Source organism: Candoia aspera, chromosome 15 (assembly GCF_035149785.1).
Source record: "Candoia aspera isolate rCanAsp1 chromosome 15, rCanAsp1.hap2, whole genome shotgun sequence".
Classification (NCBI taxonomy): domain Eukaryota; kingdom Metazoa; phylum Chordata; class Lepidosauria; order Squamata; family Boidae; genus Candoia; species Candoia aspera.
The window spans coordinates 4,941,755-4,966,299 of NC_086167.1; the positions used below are offsets into that span (position 1 = coordinate 4,941,755).

A 24,545-nucleotide genomic window follows, 5' to 3' on the forward strand; every position below is an offset into this window, starting at 1 on the left:
CTCAGGACCCGGTGGCTGCACGTGCCCCACGAAGTAGGTTTGGTGAATGGGTGCATGTGGGTTAGTGTTTTGGGTGGACACAACCTCTTTAGATAGTTATGGATTCAGTGTACTGTGCAAAATCAGCAAAGTACGCATTCCTCGGAAGCACTGCCAAGAGGAGAGACAGGGTGGGCAGGCCTCTTTTGAAGTATTTCCGCAGCGCCAGGGCACTGCAGTTGGACCTAGAGCGGGGAGATCCACGTCCAGGCGTCCGCTTGCCCACGTGGCTCAGTGGGGGCCAGGCATACGCTCACAGCTCAGCCTCCCTTACAAGGAGAAGATCATCAGGAAAAGCTACTTTATGGGCCATCTGGAGCTCTTGAGACTGAAACACAAAGCATGAATCACTAACTAATCAGTAATGGCTGGGCGACGGGACATGGTCGTTGCAAGCTTCCTGCACTGTACAGAGGATTGGTGTAGATGGCCTCCAAGCTCCAGTCTAACCCTGTAATTCTTTTGGTGGGGGGCAGGCTACTTAGGATGTACAGGTAGTCCTCGCTTAACAAGCACAATTGAGACTGGCATTTTGGTTGTTTAGTGAAGCGGTCATTAGGCGAATCTGACCCAATTTTACGACCTTTTTTGTAGCAGTCATTAAGTGAATCACTGCAGGCATTAAGCGAACCACATGGTTCCCCATTGATTTTGCTTGCCAGAAACTGGCCAGGAAGGTCGAAAATAGCAATCACATGACCACGGGACACTGTGACAGTCATAAATGCAAACGGGTTGCCACGTGCCCAAATCGTGATCACATGACCACGGGGGATGCTGCAACGGCCGTAAGTGCAAGGACTGGTTGTAAGTCAGTTTTTCAACACCGCTGCAAGTCTGAACCATCACTAAATGAATGGTTACTAAGCGAGGACTACCTGTAATCAAAAAGCTCCCCCCCCTTTTTTTTCTTTTCTGGACAGCATGCTTGCTCAGCAGTTTTAGCTGGTTTAATGCCTTCCGGTAGCCCAAATCCCGCACCAGCTCCATGTCTTTGTGTGCTTGGCACCCTCCTCTCCAGAAAACTGAATGTGCATGGAAGATGCCTGGTTCCCCTTCTTGAAAAGGTGGATTGCCCCTCCCTGCCTGATTAATAATTGCATCCCCCCCCCCCCCCCCCCGCCATCAACCGAAGCATTTGGCGGTTTGGATGCCTGCAAGGACGTCGGGGACCGCCTGGGAAAGGCAGCTGAGCCTCCCCGCCCACCCCCGCTGCACATGCGCGTGCGTGCCTTCCTTCCTTTCACGGCTGTGTCTGTCTCTTTCGTCCGCAGGGGGAGGGGTTACACCAGCTCCGAGAGGCTTTGAAGATTTTAGCAGAAAGGGTTTTAATCTTGGAAGCCATGATTGGGCTGCATGGTGAGTAGAGGCAGGGAGGGAGGACAGGCTTCCCGAGCTAGCAGCTCTCCGGGCGAAGGGTGGCTGGGTGGGGTCCGGGCTGCCGGTGTCCCCCCCTTTGGCAGCAGGCCTTCCCCGCGGGACACGTGTGCGCGCTCCCGGCTTTCTGGGCCCGGCTGGCTCCCGAGCAGAGGGTGGGTGGGTCGTCATCGGACGGGCAGGGCAGTGGGGCGGCCTTCCCTGGCCTGAGGCTCCGCAGGTGGGGTGGGCTGCGGCTTCCAGCCTCCCGGCCTTTGGCCCTGCTGCTGGGGAAGGTGCCCAGGTGGGAAAGGCCGACCCGCATCCGCTGAGAGACGCTGGCCTGCCCGGACCAGCCTCACCCTCCGTTCGGGAGGGTGGGAGCTGGACTGGTTCATATTGAGAGAGAGACCCCCCTCCGGCCAGGTTTTCCTTCCAGGCTCGCTCCTCCCTCCCTTTTCTCACAGGGCCCAGCTTTCCTCCTCAGTCCTTCCTCCCCTTCCCCCTCCCCCCTCCCTTTTTCCCATTCCCTCCCCCCTTCCCCCCCCTCAGTAGGTTTAGTGCAGAGAAACTGAGTGGTGGGATGTGAGTTGGCTGGAAGTCGGCCCCGTTTGCATTCAGAGGGTTCCCCCTGGTGACAAAAGAAAGGAAAAATGTTTTACACTCTTCTAAACAATCCTGGCAATGAATGTGCGTGTGCTCTAGACTCCCAGAAGTGCATTACGCCGGCAGCCGGTTGGAGAAACTTGATCCAAAGTCATAATAGGGACGTGGACTCAGAAATCAGCCCCACCAGACTTTGTGGGGTTTGCTTAAGTGTGCAGGGATTGCGGCAACAGTGACCTTGATTCAATGTAGAGGGGTTTTTTTTTTAATGTCTTTTAGTTTTACCTTCCTGGGTGCCAAAAAGTTCCACCAAGGTCCTTATTCCGGACCTGCCCACCCTTTCTCCAAAGGAACATTCAGAAGTGGTGATTTTAAGTGAGAATCCAGAAGTGTCAGGAGGCTGTTTTATCAGGAATTCAGAGAAAAGGGGCATGAACGTTCAAGGCCTTTTGTACAAGGTCTCTGAGGCAGGAGTGGACAGAGTTAGGTCCGGGGACAGGGATGTCTGCCCGGAATGGTCAAAAAGTTAAGATGGCGGCCACAATAGTACCACTGAAGCTCTGCCTGTTTTTTATGTGCAGCGCTGACTTTTTTGACTCCACCCTGCAGACACTCCTACCTCAGCTTTTTTCTGAAACGGCGAAGACGGTGGCACCTTAAAGACGACTTTATTATTGCACAGGCTTTTCTGCTGACAGTCAGCCTCATCGGATGCATGGAGGAAGGAAAGGAATGTGATGCAATGCTGTATTGTATCCACCCTTGCCATTTCTCCAAAGTGAAAGAAGCGTCTGGTTGGGTACTTTACTCTCAAGATGCTTGAAGATTTCTTTCAGATTTCTCTCGGCGTTTTTGAGCCTCCTTGAGGATGGATGGGGGCAGCAACGTATAGTCGCCACTGCTGTTTCACCTCTTCCTTCCTTCCCTCTGCAGCCTCCCTGGCTGCCCACACTTCCCAGTCTGAAAGGACCCCATGGAAGGAGAGCCTTCGGTTATCTTCCCTTGTGACGGGCTGGCCAGAGAGGATGCCACCAACACCTTTGTGGGCAGAGAAATTTGGGGGATGATTTTGCCAGATCTCTCCAGGGAAAGCAGCAATTCTTCACCTGTTTCCCACGAGCAGCAGTCCCCCTCCCTTCCCCACCAGCAGTAACTCTTGAAAAAGCCCCTTGAAAGATGTTCCTCCTGATGTCTTCCTTGGGGCCGTGGGGCAAGCGTGGGAAAGCAGGGAGGCTGCAGAAAATGTAATTCTAAAAGAAGTGTTCTGCCCCACAGAACTGGTATCTATTTTCATAGTCCTTGACTTACAACCATTCATTTAGTGACCATTCAAAGTTACGACAGTACTGAAAAAGTGACTTGCAACCAGTCCTCACACTTACGACCATTGCAGCATCCCTGTGGTCACGTGCTCAAAATTTGGGCACTTGGAAACTGGCGTGTATTTACGACAGTTGCCGTCCTGGTTTCACACGATCACCGTTTGTGACCTTCCCAGCCAACATCAGACATGCAAAATCAATGGGGAACCCTGTGATTCACTTAACAACTGCAGTGATTCTCTCAACAACCATTGCAAAAAATGTCATAAAATTGGGTGCAGTCATGTGATGCCTCGCTTAATGACCGCACTGCTTAATGACCAACATGGTGCCTGCAGAGTCAAAGACTGCTGAACCGGAATTTATTTTGAACCTCAGGACAGAAGGGATCCAGTCTTTCCATGTTAAAATCATCAGCCTTCTAGCTGCTAAGACTGCTTCCTTTCAGCCGTATAATTATGGCAGGGAATGAATAATGTTGCTCTTGTTACCAAAGGCTTGCAAATGAGACTCTTTTCTGGATGACTGGGTATTTCTGGTCTCTCATCTGCTCATCAGAGATTAGGCTCCTGTGTAAAGTGAGACACAGAGAGGGGTTATGTCAGGATGAGTCTTCCAGGAAAAACCTCTCCCCTTGCCACCATCTGATCCCAGAGGTGCAAATTTCCATTGTGAGTCACTTATCTGGCCTGTCTAGCGTGTGCACACAATCAGACCAGCTCATACCCAAACCCCTTGCATTTCGTGAAAAGGAATCTGCCCTGTTTATTTTTTCCTTCATGGGAAACTGCCTGAGGAATATATGCATTTTCTTGCTGGAGTAGAAAAAAAAAGCTTTCTAATAAGGATCACCCAATGCTGCTCCCTGGCTCTTGAGTGTAGCATCTGATATTCAGAGATACAATGCCTCTAAATATGGAGGCTCCATTGACTAGCAACAGGCCTGTTGTCTGTGCATCTGGTATCAGCAGCTGTTACCAACTTGTGACAGGTAGTACTCAAGTGCCTGTACATTGGCAAGATTATTTTAGGAGTTATCTCTGTCCTTGTTAGCCATAAATCTTGCCATGAGCTGAGTTATTTACTATGATTCTTCTGCAGTTGTTAGTTATGTAAGTGCATCATGGGAAAACACTCTTCTAGGATGGGGCACCGTGAAGAAAGAACAGCTAACACAAGTTTTGGGGTTGGAAAAATAGGCCTTTTCAGATTGGAAAGCTTTTTCTAATTTAAAAATACACCTCTGTATAGCCATGTGAAATAATACTGGGTATGTGGAAGATTTAAAACCCATCGCGCCAATATCTTTTGAGGCCAGAAGTCTAGCTGCATGTTTTGGAGCAGGAGTGTCCAACTAGGTGTGATCCAAAAAGTCAAGATGGTGTCCCAGTAGTCCTCACTTAACAACCATTCATTTAGTGATGGTTCAGACTTACAGCAGTGCTGAAAAAACTGACCTACGACTGGTCCTCACACTTATGACTGTTGTGGTATCCCCACAGTCACATGATCATGATTTGGGCACTTGGCAATGGGTTTGCATATATGACCATCACAGCATCCTGTGATTGCCATTTTCAACTTTCCCAGCTGGCTTCTGGCAAGCAAAATCAATGGGGAACCGCATGATTCGCTTAACAGCCATGTGGTTTGCTTAATGCCCTGATTTGTTTAACAACTGCTGCAAAAAAGGTTGTAAAATCAGGTCAGATTCATTTAATGACTGCTTCGCTTAGCAACCAAAATTCCAGTCCCAGTTGTGGTCGTTAAGTGAGGACTATCTGTATTGTGATGCACATACAGATGGAGCTCTAATCACACCATTGCAGCCGCCATCATGACTTTTTGGAGTGCAGGTGTCCCAATTTTGGAGTTTCCCTCTCATCAGGCTAAAAGAAAAGAGGCAAGACAGGGCAAAATGTAGCAGTTGGCTGGTTGTGAGGCTTCGTGCTAAGTTTCCATCCTTGGATAACATGATGGAAAGCCTTCAGACATGCCTGTGGGGATTCCCGAGATGCACAGTGCACAAGCTTGCTGGAGCATCAAAACAGCAAACGAGTTCGTGTTCCATTCCTTAGTTTGTCCTTAAGTCGAATTTGTATGTAAGTCGGAACAGTTATTTAGCATCAGTTAGTCAAATGTTTGTCTTAGTATATTTTACTTTTCCAAGCATAGAAAACACTTAAGAAACACTTCCAAATACACTAAGCCATCTTAAACATAATAATACACAAAGTAGTATTGTGGGACGCGGTGGCGCTGCGGGCTAAACCGCTGAGCTGCCGATCGGAAGGTCGGCAGTTCAAAACCACGTGGCGGGGTGAGCTCCCGTTGCTCGTCCCAGCTCCTGCTCACCTAGCAGTTCGAAAACATGCCAATGTGAGTAGATCAATAGGTACCGCTTCGGCGGGAAGGTAACGGCGTTCCGTGAGTCATGCTGGCCACATGACCCGGAAGTGTCTACGGACAACGCCGGCTCCAAGGCTTAGAAACGGAGATGAGCAGCGCCCCCTAGAGTCGGACACGACTGGACTTTACGTCAAGGGAAACCTTTACCTTTACCTAGTATTGTGTATTTAACCTGAAACTTGTACTTAACTCGAGTTTTTAATATAATAGTCTTTATGGCAGTCCATTCTTAATTAGGAATCACCTGTAAACAGGGACATTCTTAAACTGGGGACCTGCTGTATTTTTCAGCTCCCCATTTCTGAAAATCTCAGTTCTGTTAAAACCCAGGCTCTTCCTTTCTGTGTGTGATGGGCAGGTTGCAGGTTCCGTATCTGGGAGGACCCCTTGGTGCCTTTTTCTCTCCCCCCCACTTACACCCACAGTGCCAGCCTTCCAGAGGACCCTGGCTTCTGGTTCCTGGACGCAGGACTCCCCCACCCCCATCCCCCTTCCTGTTCCCACCTGGAGGGTAAATCAATTTGCACTCTGCTCTTCTCACTCCCCCCCAGGCCATTAGCTTGCAAAGCTTCCTAGAACAGCAATCCCAACTGGAGCTCCTGGCTAGGAGAGTCACCTTGCTGGAAGCTATCATCTGGCCAGGTAATGCAAAATGTGAGGCCTGCCTCCCTCCCCCCCTCTCCTCCTCCCTGCTCTTCCACAGCATGGTGCCTTCACCAGATGCCACGATCCCAGGGCCCAGAGGTACCCCTGGCAGCCGTGGGTTTGTTCCTTCTACCTCCGCTCCAGATTTTGCATGCTGTCTCTTCAACAGCCAACCTTTGCCCGTTGTGTCCATCACCTTCTTGAAAACAATGTTCTTTTTTTTTAAAATTCTAGCATGGTTTGGCCTGTCTCTACTCCCCTGCTGGCGGGAGGGGGGATAGACACATCCTCTGGCTGCAGGATTTGAGGGGAATCGGAAGACCCCCCTCTTCCCAGCATAAGCTCAAGGCAAATCAAAGGTTCAACCTCCGTGGCAGCAAAACAAATGAGATTTGGACTGCCAGAGCTGTAGAATCCCAGCTCCATTGCACATGCTCAGAGGCATCTCAGACTAGCCTGCATGCACACAAAAATACAGCTTGCATCCGTTCCTCAGGGGTTGAGCTAGCACTTGAGTTACTGTTTGGGATAGGCATCCCTCTCCCAGGCATGTCCAGCTTCATTAAGACTGCAACTCCCATAATTCCAAAGGCCAAGTTATCTGGGTAGTTCTGGGAGTTGTAGTGCGCCTGGAGGGTACGAGGGTGGGCGAGAGCAACGTAGGAGACCAGTGTAGGGAGGTGTCCATCAGTGAACTATTGGGGAATGGTGGAGCACCCACCTGATGGAGAAACGCATGGAAATGGCTTAGAACCAGGTCCTCGTCTTCCAACAGCAGCTGCCCAGGTCTCTCTGGGACACTTGCGAGCAGAACAGAGGCTCCTGACATGCCAGGTTAAGCTGCCACTGTACATGGAGGTTCAGTTTAGCTCCTGTAGGATCAGTGGTCATTCACAGATTTCACCACAGGGGAAGGACTCTCAGCCTGCTGACCAAGCCTTAGTTGCCCTTCACTGGTAGTAAAGCCCCTGTTTGGCGTTCAGGCTGAATTAGTATTGATATGTTTTTATTCAACAAGATTTAATAAACTACCAGCCCAAGATTTTTTTTAGGGTGGGTGTGTGTGGAAGACAGGTTGGGAAAGCTGGAACTAGCTAACCTATGGCTCTCTAAATGATGTTGGATTACGACACCCATCACACCTATCCAATGGCCAGGCTGGCTGAGGCTGATGCGGGTTGGAATCCAGCAACCCTGGGGAGGCCCCAGCGCCCCCCGAGCTCTGCTCCAGAAAGGATCCGTTTGCCAAACTGCCAAGCTCCATTGGCTCGAGACTGCCCAAATTGCGCCTTGAAGGACTTTGCTCTTGAAAGACACGGGATGTTGGAGTCAAGCCATTTCCAAAATTGGGGGGCAGAGGGGCACCTTGGAATTCTAGTATTTCCTAGGGGCAGGCCAGTGCGCTTTCATGTTTATCTCTAAAGGACACCTTGATAGACACGAGTGAATCCCGGGCGTCTGGGCAAAGCGTTCCTAAAAAGGAGAAGGTAGCCAAGATCTGACGCTTGATGTTTCCTCCTCCGTTGGCAGAACCAGATCTGGGATCCGGCCTCGACCCTGTGGCCACAGGGGGACCCGGCTACGATCGGAGGAAGCGCGACGAGAACTTGGTGGCCTACCGGGTGATTTCACACCGGCTTTCCCAGAAGGGAGAGGACAAGACGAAATGAAGAAGAGGGGTCTGCCCGCCATAGGGCGTAGAAGAGGACTGTGCCTGGATTGAGAGACCTCCTGCTTGGAGGGGGTGCTGAGCTCCACCTTCCTCCTCCCTCCACCTTGGACTGCCCACACGGAGAAGTGATGGAAGGATGGGTTGCTCAATGGCTGGAGTGGGGACAGGCCTTTGCTAACAACCCTACTTTGTATTTATTTGCCCTTTCCACATAGGGGATTTGTTCCTGATGCCATGGGGTCTAGGCCTCTGCTTGCCTTTCACTTGCCATGGATGATCCCACAAGGCAATTTGGCAGGGAAGGGTCAGCACACCTGCCTTTTTGCCACCCTCTCGTCAGTGGCTGCATCTCTCCAGCGTGTGTTCAGATGCTTGTGACCCCAAGATGCTTCCTCTCTCGCAGCGCTGCTTTGCCCCAATATTTTAGCCTTCCTCTAAATTGGATCCTTTTCCCCTCCTGGTCCCCTAAGCGAGGGAGAGAAACAGCCATTCCAGGTCACTGTAAAGAATGGACAGCAATGGGGTGTGACTCCAGTCAAACCCCCAGCAGCCAAGCAGAATCGGAGCCTGCCTGCTTGCACTTCCTGGGAGCCGGAATTTCCAAAGTGTACTTCTGGAGTCCAATGAGAGTGAGTCTTGTGGCACCTTGAAGATAAACTGATTCGTTGTTGCCCAAACTCTGGGCATTTGGTGGCGGAAGCAGACCATGATCCATGAAAAGCTTACATGGGGTTAAGATGGGAGTCTTTATTTATTGTCCCAACTTTTAAAAACTTGTGTATTTCTCTTAACTGTCCTACTTTATTATTTTTGAAAAAGATTTGTTTGGTGGGGAGCAATTTGGAGCTGGGGGGAGAATGACGGTGAAGCGAGGATTGCTAATTTGTCCTTTCCAGCATCAATCGATCGATTTTGAAAAAGATCTGTTTTCTCCTGCTTAAAAAATAGTCTTCGTGCTTGTTCATGCCTGTTATCTGTTTGACCTGCATTTTTTTAAAACTGATGGTATCCTTGCACATGTAACACTCACAGTGCACAGGTACATTTTTCCCTGGATGCCTCCCGTGGGACCCCATGGGCTCACTCCTTTACCCCACTTTTTAAAAAGGTCTCTTTTATATAAAAAGAAAGTGTTTTTTATATTGAACATGCTGCCTTCCTGCAAAACAGTCTTAGGCTTCAGCATCATATTTATTTGGAGAACACAGTGGGGCTCCACAGGACCATGAGCAGATTCCCTCCCTCCCTTCCCCATCCCTGCCTTCAGCCTGATGCATCATTACCCACCTTGAATCCCTAAAATGCCAAGTTTGTCCACTGCCCCTGGTTTATGGCTGAGGAGGTAAACCAACCCGAGCAGATTCAAATCGCTCAGCAAACCTAAGATGTTGGTTCAGGAGCTGAGCACAGGGTGGAGGATAATTCACCTGGCCTTCCTTGGCTTTGCACGTTGCTGACTTGTCCAATGCGCTGCGCTACAAGCACACCCTGGCTTAGCTGCCCAGCTTAGCATGGGCGACTCCCACGTTGCTTACTGTCACCCGCTGCCATTTTTTATTGGCGGGCAAGGCTGCCCCAGCAGGGGCCCATCCACCAAGGGCTGTGCTGCAGAGATGCGCAATCACCCCTTTACGCGACAAGGCAAACTCGCACACAGGACTTGGGAACCAACGTTGTGAGCTGGGGCACCTGTTGCAGCTCAAAGCCAGATCCTAGAATTGACGGTGGAGAAGCAGGAATTGGCACCTCTTGGCTGAAAGCCTGGCTGCGCGTATGCGTAAGGCTATCAGGAGCCTAACAGCAAAAACCCAAGAAAGGAGCATTCTCTCCGTTCCATGTTCGGGCTTTTTGGCTGATCTGGAGCCCGTGCTCTGTCAGTCTTGGTCAATCACCTTTCAGATGATGATGATCGTTGCTGCAGAATAGGGATATTTATTTCATTCATTTTCTATCCCGCCTGTATTATTTTTATAAATAACTCAAGGTGGGGAGCACACCTGATACTCCTTCCTCCTCCTATTTTCCCCACAACGGCAACCCTGTGAGGTGAGTTGGGCTGAGAGAGGGCCTGGCCCAGGGTCACCCAGCCGGCTTTCGTGCCTGAGGCGGGACTAGAACTCACAGCCTCCTGGTGTCTAGCCCGTTGCCTTAACCACGAGACTAAACTGGCCGTCCCACAAGATTGCGCTGTTCTCAGCCTCCTCCTTGGAGGAACCAAAGTCAGGCTGTTGCTACTGTGCACCCAACTCCAGCATGTGCAGAAGAGGAAGGTAGAGTTAGAGGAGACTGACTGTACCTTCAAAAGACAAAAAGGGGGGGTGGTAGAAGACACAGAGTCAGTCAACAGCAGTGTTTCTCAACCTTGGCCACTTGAAGACGTGTGGACCAACTCCCAGAATTCCCCAGCCAGCATGCTGGCTGGGGAATTCTGGGATTGAAGTCCACACGTCTTCAAGTGGCCAAGGTTGAGAAACACTGGTCTACAGAGAAGCCCAAACCTTGGAGTAGCCTTGCGTTTTGCAAAGACACTTCCAGCCAGTGCTGCAGAGTAAACTGATGACTGGAAATGGCATTTGGAGGAAAACTGCCCCGTTTTATTGACAAATCCTGCGACCTTCAGGAGGCCCATAACTTGCATCCGAGCCTGGCTGTTGTAGCGCAAGAACCATTGCCAGCTGGCCTCTGGATTCACATACTGAAGCTGCTCCTCCTTTTGATGTCACAGCATCCCAGCCAGTCATGTTCGCCCTTGCTTTGACTGCCCAGACTACCGACCAATGGCACCGAAGTCGTGGCAGGGAGAGCGGGGAGAAGAGAGAAAATGCAGGGGAAGGGGGACCTTAATCCCGGCTTCTCTCAAAACCCACGACAGCAAGTTGTAATTCTGCTCGCGTGACAAAGTGGAGCATAAGACGTCTGTGGCTTGACGTGACAGCCTAGCTTGTGTAATGAGCCAAAAACGGTGGCCGGGTTCCACAATTTAACCACCATCTTCCCAACCCCATTGCGGCCTAGTCTGAGAATAAAAAGATCGCTGAAGAGCAACGAACTTGCTCATGTTACTAGCGTGGGACCCTAGGTGTGAAAATATTTCCAGCCCCTAAATCAGTAGCCTGCCAGCAACGAACAGGGTGGGCACTTTGCACAGAGCTAGAGAGATTAAATTCCTGTTTTGTTTTGTTTTTTTAACACAGCAGGCATTACTGAATGTCAGGACACCCACCCATCCTCCCCCAATTTTTATTCCAGATCACATTGGATCATAAGAAACAGCCTGATTTCCCCCCTGCACAAATCCCTATTACTGTAGTTATATCTTGTGCACTCTAACAGGCACAGGCATCGGAGGTAAGGTTTTAAAGTGCAAAAAATTCTGTTAATAAATATTGCTGCCCGGCTTTTTCACAAACCGCTTCCGTTTGCAAAAGCCTTTCCGTTGAACACGGCCGGTTCTGCCGCGCTCCACCCGGCCCAACGTTTGAAGGGCACGAGGGGAGCAGGTGGGGAGAAGGCAGACTTGAACCAAAACACAAACACACCAAATGGGCGATACAGTCGAGAGACAGCGGCAGAGATTATATTCTGGCAACCCAAATGTACGTGTGGCTGCTTTGCGGAGTTTGTAATCCACATCCGAGGGCTTGGGCGGGTCGATCTGCAGGACACCAGGGAGCCCCTTGTGATACAAGTCCCCATCCTCTTGAATGGCTGGCTGCGTGTGGATATGCTGGGTGAAAACTGCAACTGGTTTCTGCAGTTTGGTTCCTGTTGCATGCAGCTTTGGGGCGGGGGGGGGCGGGGTTTGCTCCACTCATGCACAGAGTGGAAAAAGGAATTGCAACCTGACGGATCACAACTCTGGTTGGAAATGCATCCACCATTACCCGCCTTCACGACCCTGCTGTGTCCCAGCAATCCAGGCAGGAGCAGAAGAAGAACCTGCATTTCCCCTGGAGAATTTGCAGCCAACCTGTTTCTGGGGCTACATGGTATCATATAACACCCCTTCCATGCTCCTGCAGCACCAAGTTCAGTTCTGCAATGCACCCCTCTATCTCGTGGCATTCTTCACCCTTCCACTTCTTCCTGGTACGCCCAACGCCGAAATGCCTGAGGTTGGCCTCCTCCGATCTCCTCACCGATCGGGGCTTGGCTGAGGCTGTGTGTGAGGCGCTGAGCGGTTCTCTGCCGCCACCACGGCTCGGTCCCCGACGTGGCCTCCGATCAGCAGAGAGACGGCTCCTTCCACGTGGCCAGTGGCTGCCAGAGCGATCACGGCCTCTTCCGTTGGGAAGCCCATCTTCTGCAGCTGCTGGAGCCTGAGACGGGGGCAAAGAGAAGGAGGCAGCGTCGGTGTCAGAGGGCAGACTGGCGGAGTGTGACTTTTTTCCTGGGGCTGGGGCGTGCTGAGGGGGTGGGTGGGTGATGGGTCGCTCCTGGTCTTCCATCTTCTGGCAGGCAAGGTGCAGAGGCCTGCCAGCAGTTGGATCTGCCAACACTCAACAAAGGCAGTGTAACCTCTGCAGCAGGCACCCCTGTGACCCCCATCTTAATGTTATTTATTCAAGAAACATTAAAGCATTAAAACATTCTAGCGACAGTCAAGAGAATTAACCTTGCAGCAAAATACTACTGAAAAGAGCCAGGTGAAGCTAGGAGAAGACACAAAATGCTCAAGCAAATATAATCACAAGCCATGGCAATGTTGCTCAAGATTTTTAAGAAGCAGGTCTGTTTTGGATAGCAAGATCAAGCTCTCCCGGACCAGGCCAAGAGGTACATCCTGCCCAGCGTTCTGTCCTTTCAGAAAGCCCACAAGTAGGGCATGAAGGTAGAAGCCTTGTCTTGTTTGTTGCCAGCATTTTGCACTTCCAGGTACACTGCTCTTACAGCTGGAGGTTCTATACAGCTCTGCCCACCTGATTTCTCCCAAGGACTTACCGGAGGGAAGAGACAGAAGATTTGGGCAGCTTCACTTCTTCTTCACCCATATCTTGCAGAGAGGCCTGGATTCCCGCTTGTATTAGCTCTTCCTCCATCAGGGAATCCGGGAGAGTAAAGAGAGGTGTATCTGAAGCTCCACGGAGGGCTGAGAAAGGGTAAAGGGAGGTAGAAGGAAACAGCAGCTGGGGTTCCTGGGCTGTGCTTTCATCTGTCCAAGATGGGGAAGGGGGTAGAACCTGGATCGCAACTGTCCCTGCCAAGTTGGGTGGGAGCATCTGAGCAAGAATCCTGCAGGCAGGAGGGAAGAAACAGCCGAGAGGACAAAGTGAATCACATTGGACAAACTGTCCATTATGTCATGAACTCTGCAACCTGGGATTGCGACAAGGCCAAACTACAATTCCCCAACGCCCTAGCCAGTATGGTGAATGGCAAAGGTGTTGGGAACTGTAGTTCAGCAATCATGGAAGGCAACGGGATCCCAGCTGTTCTGTACCCAAAAACATGATGTGTGAATGCACAATACAGCAAGAAGCTACGCATGTACGAGTTCATCTCTGCGAGCTTCAACACAGTTGGTTCTGTGTTGCCTTTAGGTTTTGCCCCTGAGCATCCCAGGAACATCTGGCTATGCAGTGGATTATGTGACTTTTCCGATCCATCAAGGCTGAGGAAGGCCTCTTGGGAAGGAGCACCGCGGGATCTCACTCACCTTCCTAGTGAAGCACATACCCAGACTGCCCAGGGTTGATCAAAATAGCCAGCGGGAAAGAGGGGATGCTGCAAACTCTAGAGTGGCACTTCCCAACCTCAGCAACTTTAGGAAGTGTGGACTTCAATTCCCAAAATTCTGGGAGTTGAAATCCACCCACCTCTGTCTGGGGAATTCTGGGGGCTGAAGTCCACAGATGTTAAAGTTCCCGAGGTAGGAAACACTGCTCGAGGGGGAGCAAATTTCTCCATGGAGTTCCAAAGGTACCTTTCCTTCCTGGCTGTAGCTGGGAGAGTGCCAGATGCCATGGGCCTGATGAAGCGAGGAAAAACACCTCCGCTGTGACTCCAGCAAGGGGTCCCGTCTCGCAGTCTTTCCAGATGTCGCTTGAACAGTCCCAAGAAGGACGAAGTCCCGGCACAGTCTGAGGCGTTAAGGAGAACCCTGCTTTGCTTCAGAAAACCAGGCTGGTGAACAGCAACCGCAGAGGCAGCAGTTACAGGCACCCAGGACCCATTGCGCTGGGCAGAATGGGAAGTGATGCTTTGCCACTCCAAGGGGCAGGGACCATTCAGTGGCTGTCGTGCCCACAGTGTGCGTGTTCCTCGCTTGTGTGCGCGCTCCTAGTCCTTTGGACTTTTCATAGGCAGAGTGTTTATTTAAATCAGAAACTCATTTTATCAATTTGCTGCATCTCTTAAAGCCACCCGATTGGTTCCAATTACCCCCTCCAACTTTTTACCTACAATATTCTGCAAAACACATTTAAACTGCTCCAACGTTTCCCAGTCTGGTGACCAGCAAATGTGTTGGGTGAAACCCCTCATCATTCAGACGGGGGGGGGGGGGGGAGGGCTTGTGGACAGTGTGAGATCCACTCTGTATGATTTACTTATCAGCCCGTTTGCCACCTCCATCACCAAAGGAACTCTAGGTAGCTTTCCAAAGAGAGATTCCCTTCCAAAACCACCCAATGCAATTGGTTAGCAAATTTGATTCTGTCAAATTGGGACCTGATAAACCCGGGAAAATTTCTAACATGTTACAAAAAGCAACTGTACCTCTTCCAGGCCTAATTTACATGGTTGATCTCACTGTTCCTTGTGATCTCCAGAGGCTGGATACTCAATTAATTGTGCTCAGATTAACCACGGATGCATTGCGCACCTCTTGACCATTGGATTTACTTTCTCAAACAAGAAAAGTGCCCCAAATCTAACGTTCTTTCTTTTCTCAATACACATAATTCTTATTTAATGACCACTCATTCAGCACCCATCCAAAGTTATGACAATGCTGAATGAGGGGAGTTGTGACCGGTCCTCAGAGTGGCAGCCATTGCAGTATCCCTGTAGTCACGTGATTGCAATTTGGGCACTTAGCAACCGGTCCACAATTACAACAGTCGCAGTGTTCCACGGTCACATGCTCACCATTTGCAACCTTCACAGTCAGCTTCCAACATGCAAAGTCAGTGGGGAAGCTGGCAGGAAGTCAGAAGTTGCGTTCACATGATCTCTTGTTTAATGACCGCGGGTGATTTGCTTAATAATGGCAACTGGAAGTGCTAGAACTGCCGTCGTAAGTCGGTGCAGTCATGTGATTTTCCACTTTATGACCATGCCGCTTAGCAACAGAGTTCCTGGTCCCAATTACCATTATTAAATTAGGACAACTTGTATACTATATATGCGCGCACAAACATACCACAAGGGCATATCAGCTGCACCAGTGACATTGGCGCCCTTGGATACAAAAACCCACAAGAGATGCTGGCAAATGTGAGGCTTCTCCATCCCTCACAGCTTTTTAAAAAATAGAATTTTTTTTCCCTTTACCAAAGAAATAATCAACAAATCCCTTTAAAATTTGGGAGGACTGCCAGTGAGTTGGGGACCATATGGATGGCAGGGAGGTCTTTCTCTTCCAATATCCCACCCTCAAAGCCCACCTTTTTGGAAAGGATACAGGCCAGACCTGTGAGCAGCCCACAGAGGTGCAGGAGGAAGGGAGAATGGGGGGACAGGATCTCCCCGAGCCCGAACAGCAATCCGGCCAACAGAGCCATGGAAAGCCACCCTGAGTGCCTTCCGTGGCACCCCAGCAGAGCCAGGTGGACGGGGATGTGGCCACTGATGGCGGCATGAGGTTCGGCTCCCCAGAGTCCAGCAAGGAGGAGGTAGAGCAGAGCCGAGATGGCAGCACCGAGCCCAGTGGCCTGGAGGTAGCAAAGGGTGCCTCTCTGCAGCTCCATGCGCCAGCCCAGCAGTGGGAAGAAGAGCAAGCTGGCGACGAGGAGGCGGCCATTGGCATGGCACAGGCAGTAAGTCACGAGGCGGAAGGCTGCAAAAAACAGAGGCCTCCTGCTGTTAACACGGCTTCCTTTTAATTCACTCTTATGCCACTTACAACACACATTTTAGGTGCTCTGTGGCCCCTGAAGTAGGGTATGGTTAATTAAGCCATAGCTTAAAAATACAATCCAATGGAAGTGCAAAAGAAATCAGTAAGATTCCAGAGCAGTTAAGTACTTATAAACAGACGGGGATATTTCATGGCTGGGTACACACATCACGCTAAGCCATAATGGTCCCAATTACAGGCTTGCTGTGATTGGTGAACCCAGCCCCTGCCTCTGCCACTTGTCTGACGAACCAGTTAACGCAAACTGTGGTTCAGCAAGGCTTGTATTAGCAGCCTAGCTATCAGAAGGCATAACCCATGCTCAGGGCTTCGTGTTACATATAAAGGCAGTGGCTACAGCTTGTCCAACAAGGGGTGGTGAAAACTACCCATATCTTAGGCTGCAGCCATAATATGGTTTGCAAGGCGTGCGCTCAATGAATGGCATCTCATTTTCTGTGTTATGCTTCCTGTATGTCCCCCCTCCTTCATAACTGTGGGTTTGGAAATGCAAAGACATTCACTTGGTGAGAAAAGAAACGGTGGGATGCCCAGGATCGTCCACTGAGGGCAGAATCCTGGGAAGCAGCAGAAATTAAACTGGTCTTCCCTGCGCTGGCAGCCATGATGTATGAGACACCCCATCGTCCCCAGCCAGCCTGCACAAGCTGCAACTCGAGGCACCCAAAGGCACCAAGTGAGGAAGTTTCAAAGGTGGAGACTAACCTTGAGAAGGGCTGGTTAGCAAGCTGGGCGATAAAACGAAATTTTCTCCTACCCCCATCACCCAGACGAGGCTGAGAAGCAGCATCAAGATAGAGGAAGCGATGGGGGGATGCCGGACCCACCTCAGCCTCTGGATTAGCATGCCCCTAAGAGAAGGGAGGGCTCTATTAATTGACAGGTGCAGTTCAGCCCTTTATTGAGGCTTTAATTCTCAACAAACCTGAAAAAATTGATGCTCCCACAGAGGGAGGACTCCGGCCAGAAATAATCTCTGTCCTGCGAAGAACAAGGACGGTCTGGGCTCATCATCACTCCTCCGAGTTCAAACAGTGGGTGGATACTTCAATTTTCTGAGTAAATATCAAAAGTTCAACCCTGCAGCCTGGGCTGGAATTATTATTCTTGCATTATGCGTTCTTACCAGCTACACTGCATCAAGACAGAAGCTGAAACCCAGCAATTTATGGGCTTAACCATCCAGTGATGCCAGGGCAGAAGGGAAACTTTCACAGTGAACAGTGCAAATTCAGCATGCACACTCCCAACTGTTGACTACAATAATTATCCAGATTATACAGGTAGTCCTCGCTTAACAACCATTTGTTTAGTGACAGTTCAGACTTACGACAGTGCTGAAAAAACTGACATGCAACCAGTCCTCACACCTACAACCGTCACAGTATCCCTGTAGTCACGTGATCATGATTTGGCCGTTTGGCAACCAGTTTGCACTTATGACCGTTGCAGTGTCATGTGGTCACCATTTTTGACCTTCCTGGCTGGCTTCTGGAAAGCAAAATCAGTGGGGAACCATGTGATTTGCTTAACAACCAAATGGTTCGCTTAATGCCTGAGGTGATTTGCTTAACGACTGCCACAAAAAAGGTCACAAAATTGGGTTGAATTCACTTAATGACTGCTTCACCTAGCAAACAAAATTCCAGTCCCAATTGTGGTCATTAAGCAAGGGCTACCTGTAAACATGGTAGAGCAATTAAAAGGTGGCTATAATAAATATTTTTATACAGCTTGATTCTATCCAAGGGACCACTGGCCTCACTCAGCTGCAGCAGATGGCCAACCGTGGGGTCTGCAGCAAACCACAATGAGACCAAAATGACAACACACATATAATGACATAATCAAACATGGCAATTATGCACTGATGCAAGCACATCGTATTAGCATGACTACCTCTTTGAATACGTGTCTTCAACCCCTCCTTGCAGATGCCCATGCTGGATAAGGACTTACAGCAGCTTGCTTTGACTAACCTCAAAAAGTTCAATTAGGGTTGGACCTGGTTAGGACTCATGAATGATCCCCAGGATGGGAGACCACCAGGAACAGACAGGACTGTAGGTTAGACAGGGAAATCAATTCAGTTCAGTCTGTTAATTGTTTTGACCGTGGGTAGTAACAAACAAAATCTAATTTAAAACAAAACCACATAAAGTGGCAATAGACTTGGTGTACTGTTGCCAAAGTAATCAACAGGAGTTCAGTTCAAGCAACCCTTCATTTATTTATTTATTAATGTTCTGATTACGTGCCATCAAGTCAGTGTTGAGTCTTAGGAACCACACAGAGATTTTATCATCAATCATTCAATATTTTCTATCCATGTGGTTTTTCTCAGTAAAATTACAGGAGTGGTTTACCATTGCCTTCTCTCACACAGTATTTGTTGATGACTTTGCTACTGTCACCAAAGTGATCATCCGTCTCCAGCATCTGCCCAACAGAGGTGCCTGCTGGCTTGAGCTGGGCAGCTGGGGTGACCTTCACACCTTGGATGACCCTGCTGGGAATATCTACTCTTGGCCTCATATCTTCCCCACGACAACCCGGCGGGGCGGGGCGGGGTGGGCTGAGAGAGAGGGACTGGCCCAAAGTCACCCAGCTGGCTTTCACACCTAAGGGAGGATTGGAACTCATAGTCTCTTGGTTTCTAGCCCAGCAGCTTAGCCACTACACCTAACTGTCTCTCTCTTCATCCCTTCAGGTACCAAATTCTCTGTAAGACTGCCCTCCATATAAATTAAAAGTCTCCAGAAGTTCTCACTATCTCATCACTACTAAAACAGATTCACCTATACAAGCAGATTTGTAGAAGGTTATAGATAACACAACAACATTGGCCTGGCAAAGTGCATAACTCAGTTGTGGAAACTGTGTGCCACAGATGTAGCCCAATGGCTGCAATTTCTGAAAATACAAATAGAACAAGCTTTAAAAAAAACAGAAAGTTAAAATAGGAAGGTAGGTACCTAAACGATGAACTCAAGTGTTTGACTGCACCAGTTGAAAAAGACCACAAATCAGAGCGCACTGAAGAAATCAAGACGTTGCTGGAGGAGGTTTTTGACCTACAAAAGGTGAAATGTGACATGAGGTCCCCATGTTCAAAAGCAGCGTTATCTGTGACAGGTACAGGGTGGGAAGAACGGCTTGGGAGTTCCCAGACAGAGAGATTAAATGGATCTTGCGTGGATTCCGATCAATTTTCCAAGCTACATCTGAGCATCCTCAGCCCCCTGCCCCCGCCTGCCAATTTCTCCTTTCTGGACGCCCCGCCCAGGCTGGGCTTTGCAGGCGCCCATTCCGGAACCTCCCCCATTTTGCTGTGCCCCGAGCCAAGGCAGCCTAGCTTGCAAGCAGGGGGAGACCCCTCCCCCCTTCATTTATTTTACCCCGCTCAAAAACGGCTGCCCCCTGCTAGTGGCAGGGGGCGCCCCAGCTGGCTGGCAGCCCCGCGGCTTGGAGAGGGCGAGCCTGCAGCCATTTTGGGCATGCCAGCAGCAATCCCAAGCAGGCCCAGCCTGCACATGCTGGGATGGCGAGGGAGCGTCGCTAAAGAGGACACGGGCAGGAAGAGGCTTGGGGGAGAGTCAGGGAAAGCCAGCCCAGCTTTTCAACTCCCAGCCTCTGCCTGTGGCTGCAAAGATCCTGTTGGACCCCCCTCTGGGGGTGGGGGGAGGTGGGGCGGGGCGGGGCGTATCCTTTATCTTTTTTTCCCCCACCGAGCCTTTAATTCTCTACTTCCTGGTTGGCTTTCTACACTGTTTCACAAGCAGACGGTTTGCTCAGCATTAAATTCCAGTGAGTTCACTGGAGGTTTCTGTAAGAAGCTGGCACGCTATCTCTGCAATCTCAGACCACAATCTTAGGTTCATTTATGGAGGAAGAAGAAAGTCCCACTGAACTCCAAACAGTTTGCTTCTGAGGAGCAGGGCCGCAACTAGGGGGGGCAACCGGGGCATGTGCCCCCGGCACAGCGCTGGTGGGGCACCAAAATGAGTGCTGGGGGGGTGCCAAAATGGGAGCAGAATCCATGTTTGCCCCGGGTGACACAGACCCTAGTTGCGGCCCTGCTAAGGAGCCAAACTGAGGATTCAGAAGGCTTGGTCTTTGCAACAAAACCAGCCAAGAAGCCGGGTTCACCGGTTACTGCCAAGCTGACCATGGCTGGCTGGATTCACACCATATGCTAAGCAAAACTCAAATAAATCACATTTATGGCTCAGTCTGACCCGCAAACTCTGCTACTGTCTTTCAAGTAACGGATGCCTTGCTGTTTTAAGCGGTTGTGCCTAATTAAGGGTGCTCCCTGATTAAAACCATCTTCAGCAATTAACTTCATAAATTACTGACAAAGTGCTAAAAGCAACAGGCATTTTCATGAGGAAAAAATAGTTCTAAAGAAAAATATGTACCGTTTAAAGATAGCGCCTGATCTTGATCACAGCCATCAAGAAAAGAATTCCTGTTCTGACACAGAAGTGAATGTTTTTTTCACCAGTCTGCATTTTTGGAAATAAGAGCATCCTGGTTCTTCATAAGCACACACCGCTGTTCTTAATCACACATCGTAGTGTGCCATGGTTTACTGAATTAACTGTAATGCCTTTTTTGCACACTACACTAAGCTATCAGCAAATCGATCATGCAAACCCAGATAGGATTTTAATCTTCTCTCTTGAAATGTCTTGGCCAGCTAATTAAAAATGATTCCGTTCACCAGTTTGCCTGATCAAGCCTGGAGCTCAGCGGAATCATTTTTAACTGGCCAAGACATTTCAAGAGAGAAGATTAAAATCCTACCTGGGTTTGCAAAGAGAGTTTCAACTCTCTTGATGCTCTGGGACAGTGTTTCTCGACCTTGGCCACTTTAAGAGGCGTGGACATCAATTCCCAAAATTCCCCAGGCAGCATCCTGGCTGGGGAATTCTGGGAGATGAAGTCCATGCCTCTTAAAGTGGCCAAGGTCGAGAAACACTGCTCTAAGCCATCTCAGCTGATTTCAAAAAGCTAAACAAGATTGCACTTGGTTAGAACTTGGATGGGAACCAGAAGAAAATGTCAGGATTGTGGATTAGCATGCTGACTGAGAGTTGAATTCTGGGAGTTGAAGTCCACGCATCTTAAAGTTGTCAAGGTTGAAAACTCTGCCCTGTGGGAATGGCTCCATGCTGGTCCTGCTGCTGCCACAGAGCTTCATGACCTCCTTATGAAGAATCCCCATCTACATGGGGCTTTCAAGTCCCAGAGATGGGGTGGGTGGGCTAGAAGCAAAGGACTGGTGCCACCTACTTCAAATGTGGGGTGAAATGAAGGTGAGGGGAAGAGAGACAAAGGCTAGGCTTGAATTTCTTGATGAAAGATGCTTGTGCATTCGAGATAGGGCAGGTCAGGAATCAAGCACCACAAAGCCTATTGGAATTCTATTGTTGTAGAATCTTGAACACCTTTCAGGATTTCTTTCCCACCCATTTTATACCAGACAGAATCAAGGCAGGGTTATTCTGAGTCTCTTTCTCATGCTTTCCGTTCTCCCAGGGCAGAGATTCCAAGCACTGTCTCCTTTATCTGCTAACGGCTTTTGCATTCCTCCACTGTCTCCGCCTCCCTCTGCTGAGGGTGAGCTTAACTTGCTGCTGCCCCAAGAAATGGCTTTGCGATTTCACTTTCCATCACACTCAGGAGAGATCGCATTGTGCAGGATCTGGGCGCTGGGGAAATTGGAAATGGTGGGAGCCTCGCCATCCCGCTGATGATTAGAGGGGTGAAGCAGCATCAGGACTGGTAGGCCTTGCCCCTGGCAGCCATGGGTTCTGAGCTTAACCACGGGCAGCTGATGGGGCAGAGAGGAGAACCAGGCAATGCCAGGAAACGGCATCATCTCTCAAACCTTGATGAAAGAGGCCTGCCCCATCCGCTCGGGCTCAAAGCTCAGCGATCTTCTCCTCTTCACTGAAGGAAATGGAAGAGATTTGAAACCTGACAAGCGCTTCCCCTTGCATCGTACAGGCACCCCAGGCTCGTGATGTGGCAACTCAGCTGAAGCACAGTCTCCCAGTGAGCATCAGCACAGAGCAAACAAGCGACTTGGGTGGTGGTGGTATACAGCAAACCAACCAAAGTCCTGCCTGTTACAAAAGTTGTAGGACATTTGCACCTGCCATGAGTTTTTGTTTCTCCCTAGATGCAGAGCTGCAGACAGCCAGTACTCTCTTCCATTCGGGTGAGTGTTTACCTGTGGGACTTTCTAGCTTTCACAGTAGTGAAATAAACGCATAGTGCAGCTTTAAGGCTTTATACATGTTCCCAGTGGCTGACTTTATACAATGCCCTAAACTGGCTTACAATGGCGTTGGCTGGTTTGTGGCTCAGCATGATGTCTTGGCATACAATGAAAAGCAAGCCACTGTATTAAATGTGATGTGGTGGATTTGCTTGGGCATAATGAGTTATGGAGCACGGTAATTATACTTTGTTAACCTGGGTTCAGAAGTTATTGTGTGAAGACAGCCTTGAAAAGATACTACCTGGGAGCCTATCTGAAGAGCAATATATACATTCCTATAATTAATACCCATAACATTAGCTGTACACACTCTACCCTGTGAATAAGCCATTGAATACTGTGGGATTTACTTTGGAGTCAACACATGCTATACTGGGCTGCAGTGCTTGACTGGAAACATCTTTTCCCTGATTTTAGATGCATTATAGTTGGCTGCAGTTCTATTGTGGCTAAACAGAACACCCTCTGTGCTCCTATGGACATGTGGTCTTTTTTCCAACTACCGCCCAGTCTAAGAATAAAACGGAACAATCCAACTACTCACACCTGGAATCTTATCCACATTTATTTAGAAATTAACTATTTTGAGCAGCATGACTTGCTTCCGAGCAAACATCCATAACAACTGCAGCTGCATTTGCATAACGTATTTAACCCAGTTATTGAATTAACTTGTTCTTTGGTATATATTATTCACGTATAAACTAACCAAATGGGCTGAGTTCACACAACGTAGTAAGCCATCAAAACCCCCAGCCTAGCCCGCTGCAAATGTAGTCCCAAAGTCCTTAGCCATGTGAACATGGTCAGGGAGCCAGCCCTTTTTCCATTTCTTTTCCTTAGGGCTGACAGCTTTTAGATTAAGCCCCTTCCCTTTAATGAAATAATTGGTTTGATTTCAATAAATAGCTGCATTTATAATAAAAAATGTCCATATCTTCAAGATCCTGAGATACAGAAGGAAGTGTTAAGTAACAATAACGCATACGTAGGTTCTGTCCCTAAATGGAAAACAATTAGCATCACTTTCTCCAGTTTGGGTCTACACATTCTCGTTATCCCCGGCTCACACACATCTGGTGAACACCAATCCATTTTGCTCATTGGATAATCTTTGGTCCATCTCTTGTAACTATCATGATTCTTACCTATGTCAACCCTTGAAGACTATTTGGAAACTGCACAGAAGCAACAAGGTTTTATTTATTTTTTAATTTAAGACTCTAATTTTCACTGGCTTTCTCTTTATTTTTCAGGAGGGGTATATCTTTGAGTAGGCGGCTACTGAAGCCCATTTGGTCCAGGATGGTTTTAAACGTAAACAAGTTTCCTTTTTTCTTTGTTGGTGGGCTTACATGACCTGTTAAAACCATAAAATGACCACATGGGCTATGTTCACATAACATGTGAGGCAAAAAGCGGTTTGTGGTTTAGCAGTGTCAGATACCCAATCATGATATAATTCTAAAACTTAAACATTGCAAGTTAAGTGACTTGTTTAACCCAAAAGGTAGTTCATAAGTACATTTCCAAGCACACAAAGATTAATGGAGGTCGTAGTTATTTCCCCCCCACCATGGGTTTAAAATTCTGTTCCAAAGTTCATCTTTCAACAACAGTTTTATAAGGTAGGCTGGGCTGAGAGTAAGCAGTTTCTAATCTCCAAATGAGCTTCTATGGCTATGTGTGAATTTCTGGGCTGGATTACAGCTCCCATAATACTTTACCGTTATATCCCTGGCTGGGGTTGATGGGAGTTGAAATCCAAAGCCAGGTACCATCATCCCCCAGCAGCCTAACCCAACTCCTTGGGCAGAGGCCTCTACGCTTTCCAACCCTTCCGCCTCTTGCGCGAGGATCCCTAGAAGCGCTCAGACGGTACCATTTTGCTTCTGGCACGGGGGGGAAACAGATAGGAAGGAAAGAACCTCAGCACCATTCTGCCCTCCCGCGGCCCGTGCCGCCTTCTTCCCCGTCTTACCTTTCCCTCTTCTTTGGGCCCCTATTTTTTTTTCCTGAAGAGAAGCGCAGAAACGGGAGGAAATCGGCGTCCGTGGAGACCCCCTCCTCTCCGCCGCGTGATGGTAGCGGCCCGTGCTAGGAAAGCCTTGCGCCTGCGCAGTC

The 24,545-nt window shown here is 49.2% G+C and overlaps 2 protein-coding genes across 5 annotated transcripts in view; one reads left to right on the forward strand and one right to left on the reverse strand.

The window, feature by feature from the left end:
- The window catches only part of EMID1 (EMI domain containing 1), a 66,452-nt gene extending 57,439 nt beyond the window's left edge, over positions 1-9,013 (forward strand). Inside the window, exons 13-14 of one of the 4 annotated variants that reach the window (XM_063315380.1) lie at positions 1,314-1,398; positions 7,908-9,013. In XM_063315380.1, coding sequence (XP_063171450.1) covers positions 1,314-1,398; positions 7,908-8,047 — 225 coding nt within the window. In that variant the 3' untranslated portion in view covers positions 8,048-9,013. Of the gene's footprint in view, positions 1-1,313; positions 1,399-6,283; positions 6,375-7,907 lie in introns of those variants that run through there. The other 3 variants (XM_063315379.1, XM_063315382.1, XM_063315381.1) reach the window with 3 other exon arrangements.
- Positions 9,014-10,621: 1,608 nt separating this feature from the next.
- Positions 10,622-24,532, reverse strand: RHBDD3 (rhomboid domain containing 3). Its single transcript, XM_063315389.1, has 8 exons — positions 24,403-24,532; positions 19,105-19,203; positions 17,460-17,620; positions 16,835-16,980; positions 15,674-16,048; positions 13,973-14,129; positions 12,991-13,281; positions 10,622-12,368 (listed from the first exon to the last, which is right to left on the reverse strand). The coding sequence occupies exons 3-8, from the start codon at positions 17,480-17,482 to the stop codon at positions 12,185-12,187; spliced, it is 1,176 nt and encodes a 391-aa protein (XP_063171459.1). The 5' UTR covers positions 17,483-17,620; positions 19,105-19,203; positions 24,403-24,532; the 3' UTR covers positions 10,622-12,184.
- Positions 24,533-24,545: the final 13 nt, after the last annotated feature.

Coding starts and splice junctions, on each gene's coding strand:
- RHBDD3 (XM_063315389.1), bottom strand. CDS start 17,482: ATGTCAGTTTTTTCAGCACTGTC. Junction 16,981..17,459: donor TCAGTTTTTTCAGCACTGTC/GTAAGTCTGAAC, acceptor CCCTTCTCTTAG/GGGCATGCTAATCCAGAGGC. Junction 14,130..15,673: donor GCTGCTCACAGGTCTGGCCT/GTATCCTTTCCA, acceptor TTAACGCCTCAG/ACTGTGCCGGGACTTCGTCC.